The 9,731-nt window shown below is 36.1% G+C and overlaps 1 protein-coding gene across 1 annotated transcript in view; it reads left to right on the top strand.

The window, feature by feature from the left end:
* The first annotated feature begins 8,866 nt into the window (after positions 1 to 8,866).
* CCDC73 (coiled-coil domain containing 73) overlaps positions 8,867 to 9,731 on the top strand; it is a 127,929-nt gene continuing 127,064 nt past the window's right edge. The window contains exon 1 of the mRNA XM_047071203.1: positions 8,867 to 9,004. Coding sequence (XP_046927159.1) covers positions 8,867 to 9,004 — 138 coding nt within the window. The remainder of the gene's footprint in view (positions 9,005 to 9,731) is intronic.

Below are 9,731 nucleotides of genomic sequence, written 5' to 3'. Positions count from 1 at the left end.
CTCATATGAATGAAGTCATATGATATTTGTCTTTCTCTGACTGACTAATTTACTTAGCATAATCTCCTCTAGTTCTATCCACATAGTTGCAAATGGCAAGATTTCATTCGTTTTGATTGCCGAGTAATACTCCATTGTATATATATACCACATTTTCTTTATCCATTCATCCATCGATGGATGTTTGGGCTCTTTCCATGCTTTGGCTATTGTTGATAGTGCTGCTATAAACATGGGAGTGCATGTGTCCCTTTGAAACAGCACACCTATATCCCTTGGATAAATGCCTAGTAGTGCAATTGCTGGGTCATAGGGTAGTTCTATTTTTAGTTTTTTGAGGAACCTCCATACTGTTTTCCAGAGTGGCTGCACCAGCTTGCATTCCCAAGTCTTAGCAACTTTCAAATAGATAACAACAGTATTATTAACTATAGTCACCATGCTGTATATGACATCCCTGTGATGTATTTATTTTATAACTGGAAGTTTATACCTTTCGTCCTCCTCCACCCGTTTCACCGACCCCCACCCCCATATCTGGCAGCCACCAATCTGTTCTTTGTATCTCTGTTTTTTGTTGTTTGTTGTTGGTTAGATACCACATATAAGTGAGATCATATGGTATTTGTCTTTCTATGTCTAATTTATTTCAGCTTAACCTAACATCCTCAAGGTCCATCCATGATATTGCAAATGACAAGATTTCCTTCTTTGTTTTATGGCTGAAAAACATACTGTTTTCTTTATCCATTCATCTGTTGATGGATACTTACAATGTTTTCATGTCTTGGGTGTTGTATATACTGCTGCAGTGAACATGGGATGCATACATCTTTTTGAGTTAGTGTTTTCATTTTCTTTGGATAAATACTCAAGTGAAATTGTTGGATCATTTCGTAGTTCTATTTTTAGTTTTTGAGGTCCCTCCATACTGTTTTCCATAGTGGCTGCACCAGTTTACATTCCTACTGATAGTGCCCAAAATTTCCCTTTTCTTCACATCCTCGTCAACACTTGTTATTTCTTGTTTTTTTGATTTTAGCTATCCTAACAAATGTGGGGTGATAATCTCATTTTGGTTTTGATACCCATTTCTCTGATGATTGGTGATATTGAGCATCTTTTCATGTACTTGTTGGCCATGTGTATGTCTTCTTTGGAATAATGTCCATTCAGATCCTTTGCCCATTTTTTAAAAATTGGATTGTTTCTGGGATGCCTGAGTGGCTCAGTCGGTTAAGCGTCTGACTTCAGCTCAGGTCATGATCTCACAGTTCATGAGTTCAAGCCCTGCATCAGGCTTTGTGCTGAAAGCTCAGAGTGTGGAGCCTGCTTTGGATTCTGTGTCTCCCTCTCTCTCTGCCCCTCCCCTGCTCATGCTCTGTCTTTCTCTCTGTGTCTCAAAAATAAACATTAAGGGGCGCCTGGGTGGCTCAGTCGGTTGAGTGTCCGACTTCGGCTCAGGTCATGATCTCGCGGTCCGTGAGTTCGAGCCCCGCGTCGGGCTCTGTGCTGACCACTCAGAGCCTGGAGCCTGTTTCAGATTCTGTGTCTCCCTCTCTCTCTGATCCTCCCCCGTTCATGCTCTGTCTCTCTCTGTCTCAAAAATTAATAAACGTTAAAAAAAATTAAAAACATTAAAAAAATTTTTTTAATTATATTGTTTTTTTCTAGTGAGTTGTATGAGTTTTTAAATATATTTTAGATAGTAACCCCTTATCAGATATTACTTGCAAATCTTTTCTCCCATTTGATAAATTGGCCTTTTCATTTTGTCGACGGTTTCCTTTGCTGTGCAGAAGCTTTTTAGTTTGATACATTCCCATTTGTTTTTATTTGCTTTTGGTGTCAAATCCAAAAATCATTATTGCCAAGACTCACATCAAGGAACTTACCACCTGTTTTCTTTAAGGAGTTTCATCATTTCAGATCTTATGTTCAAGTCTTTAATCTATTTTAATTTTTGTGTATGGTGTAAGATAGTGGTCCAGTTTCATTCCTTTGCATGTGGCTGTCCAGGTTTTCCAGCACCATTTAATAAAGAGACTGTTGTTATTGTAGTTTCTTGGTTCCTTTGTCATAAATTGACCGTATCTGAGTGGATTCTCTATTCTGTTCCATTGATCTATATGTCTGTTTAAAAAAAAAAAAAAGAGGGAGGCAAACTAAGAAACTGACTCAACTTTAGAGAGCTGTATGTCTGTTTTTATGCCAATACCATACTGTTTTATTATAGCTTTTAAAAAAATGTTCATTTGACACAGAGTGAGTATGAGCAGAGAGGGAGAGAGCAAGAGAATACCAAGCAAGCTCTGTGCTGTCAGCTCAGAGCCTGATTTGGGGCTCAGTCCCATGAACTGTGAGATCATGACCTGACCCAAAATCAAGAGTTGTACACTTAACCAACTGAGCCACCCAGGCACCCCAGTTATAACTTTTTGTGGTATAGTTTGAAATCAGGAAGTGTGATACCTCTAGCTTTGTTCTTTTTCTGGATTTCTCTGGCTATTTGGGGTCTCTGTGGTTCCACAGATTTTAGGGTTGTTTGTTCTATCTGTGAAAAATGCTACTGAAGTTTTGATAGGGGTTGCATTAAATCTGTAGATTGTTTTGGGTAGTATGGAAATTTTAATAATAATTCTTTCAATCCATGAGCATGGAGTATCTTTGCTTTTATTTGTGTGTTCTTCAGTTACTTTCATCAGTGTCATATAATTTTCAGTGTACAGATACACAGTGTACAGGTTTGCCTCCTTGGTTAAATTTATTCCTAAGTGTTTTATCCTTTTTGATGAAATGTAAATGAGATTTTTAAAATTTCTCTCTCTCTCTCTCTTTTTTTTTTTTTTGCTTATTTATTTTTGAGAGAGAGAGAGAGAGAGAGAGAGAGAGTGAGTGAGCCAGGAGGGGCAGAGAGAGAGGGAGACACAGAATCTGAAACAGGCTCAAGGCTCTGAGCTGTTAGAATAGAGCTTGACACGCGGCTCAAACTCATGAACTGTGAAATCATGACCTGAGTCGAAGTTGGACGCTTAACTGACTGAGCCACCCAGGTGCCCCCTAATTTCTCTTTCTAGTAGATGGTTATAGCATATAGAAATGCAACGGATTTTTGTACGTTGATTTTATATCCTACAAATTTACTGAATTATTAGTTCTAATGATGTTTTGGTCGTGTCTTTAGGGTTTTATATATATGTGTCATCTGCAAACAGTTACAGTTTTACTTCTTCCTTTCCTATCTGGATACCTTTTATTTCTTTTTCTTGCCTAATTGTTCTGGGTAGGACTTCCAATACTATGTTGAATAAAAGGTGAGAGTTGGCAACCTTGTCTTGTTCCTAATCTTAATGGAAAAACTTTCAGCTTTTCACCATTCAGTATTATGTAATTGAAATGCAACCTGTGAAATGCAACAGGAACCCAGACCCCTGGATGTATGTTCCTGTTGCATTTCATAGGTCTGTTTCCTTCTCCTGCATTATCTTCACACTGTCTTGATTGCTCTAGTGTTATAAATGCTATAGTGTTGCAAATGTTTTTTATTGATTGATTTGATTTTGAAAAAAATGTTTATTTGAGAAAGAGAGTGAGCAAGTACATGCGTGAGTAGGGGAAGGGGGAGAGGGAGAGAGAGAATCCCAAGCAGGCTCTGTGTTGGCAGCACACCGCTTGATGCGGAGCTCAATCTCATGAACCATGAGACCATGACCTGAGCTGAAATCAAAAGCCAGGTGCTCAGTTGACTGAGCCACCCAGGTGCCCCACAAATGTTATTTTAAATTTTATTTCCAAGCTTTTTTCTTAGTGTATATGAATATAGTTGACTTATTGTATATTGTTTCTGTTTCTGGTTTGTTAAATCCTCTTATTAATTCTAATACTTAATCCATAGTCTTATTTATTTTTTAAGTTTATTTATTTGAGAGAGATGTGAGCAGGGGAGGGGTAGAGAGGGAGAGGGAAAGAGAGAGAGAAAGAGAGAGAGAGAGATTGAGAATCCCAAGTAGACCCCACACTGCCAGCACAGAGTCCAATGTGGGGCTCAAACTCATGAACTATGAGATCATGACCCAAGCTGAAACCCAGAGTTGGGTGCTTAATTGACTGAGCCACCCAGGCACCCCTTAATCTGTAGTTTTAAAAAGATATCCTGTATTCTCAATTATTTCATTAGTTAATTATAGTTTTATTTCTTGCTTTTTGGTCTATGTATTTTTTATTTCTTTTTCTTATTGTGTTACCTTTAATAAAATGTTGAAAATTGCCTTATTCCTGATCTCAGGGTGAATGCTTTCAACTTTTCACTGTTAAGTATGATGTTGCTGAACATTTTTTTATAGATTCTGCTGACCAAATTAAGGAAGCTCTCTTTTGCTTATTGTTTTCTGAGAGCTTTTTATTTTTTGAAGTTTATTTCTTTAAGCAGTCTCTACACCCAGTGTGGGGCTGGAACTCATGACCCTGAAATCAAGAGCCATGTGCTCTACTGACTGAGCCAGGCAGGAACTCCCTGAGAGTTTTCTTTTTTAATATTTTGAGCAGTTGTGTATTTTCACATGCTTTTTCTTTATTATCATGTAATTGTTTTTCTTTTACCATCTTAATGTAGAGAATTATAATGATTGATTTTTAATGTTACACTTTAGATTTCTGCGAGAAACCCAACATGGTTATGATATATTATTTTTATCTGTTGTCACTTTCAGTATGCTATTATTTTGTGTAGAATTAGGATTTACTTTGTGAACTATATTGGCCTGTAATTTTTCATTCTCATATTTTCTTTGCTTCCTTGTTTTGGTAATATTTATATGCTTTAAGTCCTTTGAGATTTAGTTGTAATCTTTTAAGATTTTTTTCATATATTTTCTTTTTTTCATATTTTTTTCTGTCACTTGACTGTGATATGTGTAGATATGGGTTTTTAAAATACATTTTGGATTCACTACAATTCTTTTTTTTTTCCTGTGTAGCATAATAGAATTTATGTGAATTAAATACACACATAACACTATGTGTGTTAAAAGGATATTGAGGAGGGCACCTTTTGGGATGAGCACTGGGTGTTGTATGGAAACCAATTTGTCAATAAATCTCATATATATAAAAAAAATAAAAAATAAAAAAATAAAAAAAACCACAAAGTACTAGATAAAAAAAAAAAAAGGATAACTATAGATTTAAGGATGCATATCAAAAGCATTAGGGGTGATCTGTAAAGATTGGGAGTGAACTAGAAAGCAAGCATAAAAAAGAATAAAACGGTATTAAAGGATGGAGACTCGCATGAACCAAAGATGTTGGTGACTCCTTTCTCTTCAGTTTCTCAGTGCATCCCATATGCTGTTTTCTTTTCAGTCAGGATTAAATCAAATGAAGTATTTTTGGATTCACTGAGCTTCTTGATCTGAAACTTGGTGTTTACTTTAGTTCTGGAAAATTCTCAGCTGTTATTTCTTCAGAATATAGTTTATGTCTCTTTATTTCTCTCTTCTTCTTTCTGGAACTGTTACACCCTCTGACTTTATATTCTTTTTTAACCATTTTTTCTGTAGTTTCCATTTTTATATTTTCTTGCTGCATCCTTGATATTGTATTTAATCTTTTTTATAGTACACTAAATCTCTCTTCAGCTATGTACGGTCTTTGCCAAACATATTGAGTTATCAGTTGTCAATTATATACTTTTTCTACCTAGAGATTATACTGGGATATTTTAAAAATCTGCTCTTCTTCGCAAATAGTTTAAAGCTTGACTTTATTTCTTTAAACATAGTAACCATAGCTGTTTTAAAGTTCTTTTGTGTGATAATGGAAAAATCTGCAGTGTGTGTGTGTGTGTGTTTCTATTATCTATTTTTTTCTGCTTGTTCTCATAATGCAGTGTTGTGTCCTATGCCTGATTATCTTTATGTGCTGCTCATTGTCCTTGAAAAATAATTTTTAAAGATTTCTTGAGTACCTACAATAAAGTTACATTTCTCTAGAAAGAATTTTTATTTGCTTCTGCTAGATTCTTATGGGCACTACCAGTTTGAAAACATTTGCGATCCTATTCATAAGTTGAGGTTTCTTTCACAGTCCTATGAAACCACCTTTGTTAACAGACTTAACTGAAATTAAGTTAATGGCAACTTTCTGGGATGAGACAGTTTTTACTTTCTTCATATCTCCGCCTCCCTTTCTTCTCTTTTATGCTTTATCTACTTGGCACCTGGCCAGCTATCCTATAGAAGGTGGTTATTTTTGCTTCAACCTTAAGTTAGTTTAACTCTTCTGAATTCTGTTTACTATAATAGGTCTCTTATTAGACTTCATACTTTGTCAGACCCTAGGTTTGCACTCCCTGTCTCTCACACCAGAGGTCATCAGTGTTGTTATTTAATTTTACTCAATTTGGCAGATACCCACAGGATGAACATGGCTTTCTCTGTTTAGCTTAGTTCTTGGCCCATGGTCTTTTTAGAATTTAGAATTTGGATTTATAATTTTTTACTATTTTGCTAGGTCTTTGATACTTTTAGGAAGGTTTAAAAATATTTTATTCAAAATTGTAATTGTTTTTAGCTGGAGGGTTTATCCAACTAATGTAGCCCATCGTTTTCAGGAATGGAAATTTCCCTTTTAGAAAGTTTCTTGCATGCACACCTGTGATGGTTAATTTTATGTGTCAAGTTGGCTAGGCTATGAGGGTAAGCCAGTTTTATTTTATTTTATTTTATTTTATTATTTTTAAATGTTTATTTTGAGAGAGAGAGTAGGGGAGGGGCAGACAGAGAGAGAGAGAGAGAGAGAGAGAGAGAGAATCCCAAGCAGATTTTTCACTGTCAGCTTAGAGCCTGACACAAGGCTTGAACTCATGAACCATGAGAGCATCACCTGAGGTGAAATCAAGAGTCTGACGCTTATCCAACTGAGCCACCCAGGTGCCCTAGGGTAAGTTAATTTTAAAAAAATACAAAAAAATATATTGATCAAATGTATTTGGTCAAACACCTGTTTAGACATTGTTGTGAAGGTAATTTTTAGATGAGATCAACGTTTAAATCCGTAGACTTTCAGTAAAGCAGATTATCCTCCATAATGTGGGTGTTCCTATCCAAATAGTAGAAGTTCTTAAGAGGAAAAACTCATGTTCCTAAAGGAAGTCTGCTTTGAGACTGCCTTTGGTCAAGTTGAAATATCATCTCTTCTTTGGGTCTTCAGCCTACTGGTCCTGCCCAGAGGATTTCAGGTTTGCTGGACTCCCAATCACATGAACCAGTTCCTTAAAATGAATTTTTTTTTCTCTCTCTCTGTACATATACATCCTACTGGCTCTGTTTCTTTAGATAATGCTTACTAATATAATACCTATCAGAATGGCTAGGATAAAAAAAATAGTGATGACACCAAACACTGGTGGGGATTTGGAGAAGCTGGATCACTGATACATTGCCAGTGAGACTGTAAAACGGTATTACCATTCTGGAAAATAGTTTGGTAGTTTCTTTCACAACTAAAAGTGGACTGTATTCATTCAGCCCAGCAATTGTTCTCTTGGACATTTATCTCTAAGAAATGAAAACTTATGTAGAAACTTGTATATGAATGTTCATGGTAGCTTTATTCATAAAAGCCCAAAGTGAAAATGACTCAGATGCCTTTCAGTGAGTGCATGGTTAAACCATAGTATGTCCATACTATGGAATATTACTCAGCAATATAAGGAGTGAACTGTTGATACAACAGCTTGGATGAACCTCAAGGTAATTATCATGAGTGAACAAAATCTGGTCTTTTTTTTAAATTAGATGAGATTGATTGATTCATTGATTTTTCAAAGTAATCTTTACACCCAACGTAGGGCTTGAACTCACAACCCTGAGACCGAGTCACATACCCTACTGACTGAGCCAGTGAGCCACCCCTGAAAAAAATTCAATCTTAATAGGTTACGTGATGTAGGATTCCATTTTGTGTATAACGCTGTTGAAATAAACAATTATAGAAATAGAGAACAGAGTAGTGTAGTGGGTATGGAAACAAGCTGCATGAGGGAGCTACTGTTGATGATACAGTACTATATTTTGATTGTAGTGGTAGCTACATGAAGCTATACATAAAATAAACTTGCACAGAATTATACACACACCCACACACAAATGAGTGAATGTATAGGTGGAAGAATTTTATAAGTTCTGTGTATTGTACCAAAGTCAGATATACAGTTTTTATAGTGTACTATTATTATGCAAGATCTTAACATTGGAAGAGGCTGAGTGGTGTATGGACACCCTGTACATTTCTTTCCAACTACCTGTGAATTGATATTTATTATTATGAAAAGTTGAAAAGAGAAGTTTCTTGTAGCCTGACTCATACTGAGAAAGATATTTAAGTCTTGGCTTTTAGTAAAAGGCAGTTACTTCATTCTTTCTCTTTCAACTCTGTAGGGTTTAAAGATTGAAATACTATTAGTATTCATAGCATCCTTACAAAATGCGATACATCAAGGCAAAGTTAGGAAGCACATGGTCTGGCAGCCTTGGTATGAAGCAGTTACTGAAGGGTCACACCTTGCCTGCAATTTAGGAATCCAGCTTTTAAGATGTGGTGTTTAGGGGAAGAAAATTTAGTTTGTGCAGGTACTAAGGTAACATAAAAAGCCTCAGCCACAGAAACTATGGATGCATCACAAAACACAAGTGGTGTCAAGATTAGAATATTATTGATGACAAAACTGTTATTCAGTGCTAAACCTGAAGTATTATGGGATACAGGTGGTTATATCTTTATGGTAAATGTACTTTTACTTGAAAAACCTAGATAAATGATTTTTTTCAGTTAAAACCTTTTTATATTACAGGAAGTAAATGTTAATATGGAGAATCATTTTAAGACTGATTCATCATCCTCTACCTTTGCTCTTCAAAGTTCTTCAGAGACCATGTTTTCTATTCAGCTACTAGATTTCAAAACGAGTTTGCTGGAAGCATTAGAAGAATTACGTATGAGAAGGGTAAGATCATTTTTATAATGTTTAAAAAATTTTTAATTATTTATCTTTTAGTTAATATACAGTACACTGTTGGTTTCAGAAGTAGGATTGAGGCTCCTGGGTGGCTCAGTTGGTTAAGCATCTGACTCTTGATTTCTTCTTAGGTCATGATCTTACGGTTCTTTTTTTAAAGTTTACTTATTTATTTTGAGAGAGAGAGAGTGAGCACACACACAATCATGGGAGGGACAGAGGGAGGGAGATAGAATCCCAAGCAGGCTCTGCACCCACAGTGCAGAGCCCAGTGTGGGGTTCAAACTAATGAACTGTGAGATCATGACTTGAGCCAAAATCAAGATTTGGACCCTTAACCAACTGAGCCACCCAGGCACCCCAAGATCTCACAATACAACTCACGAAGATATTGGCAAAGGACATATCTGATAAAGGGTTAGTGTCCAAAATTTATAAAGAACTTACCAAACTTAACACCTGAAAAACAAACAACCCTGTTAAGAAATGGGCAGAAGACATGAATAAATACTTTTCCAAAGAAGACATCAGATGTCTACCAGACACATGAAAAGATGATCAACATTAGTCCTCATTAGGGAAATACAAATCAAAACCATGATGAGCTACCGCTGCACACCTGCCAGAATGGCTAAAATTAACAACACAAGAAACAACAGGTGCTGGCAAGGATGTGAAGAAAGGGGAACCCTCTTGCACTGCTGGTGGGAATGCA

The sequence above is a fragment of the Lynx rufus genome, unplaced genomic scaffold, assembly GCF_022079265.1.
Source record: "Lynx rufus isolate CCGP_SWC_20201006 ecotype Redwood Valley unplaced genomic scaffold, mLynRuf1.p SCAF_9, whole genome shotgun sequence".
Classification (NCBI taxonomy): Eukaryota; Metazoa; Chordata; class Mammalia; order Carnivora; family Felidae; genus Lynx; species Lynx rufus.
Note: the sequence above shows the minus strand (reverse complement) of the source record. Positions and strands in the feature narration are given on the sequence as shown.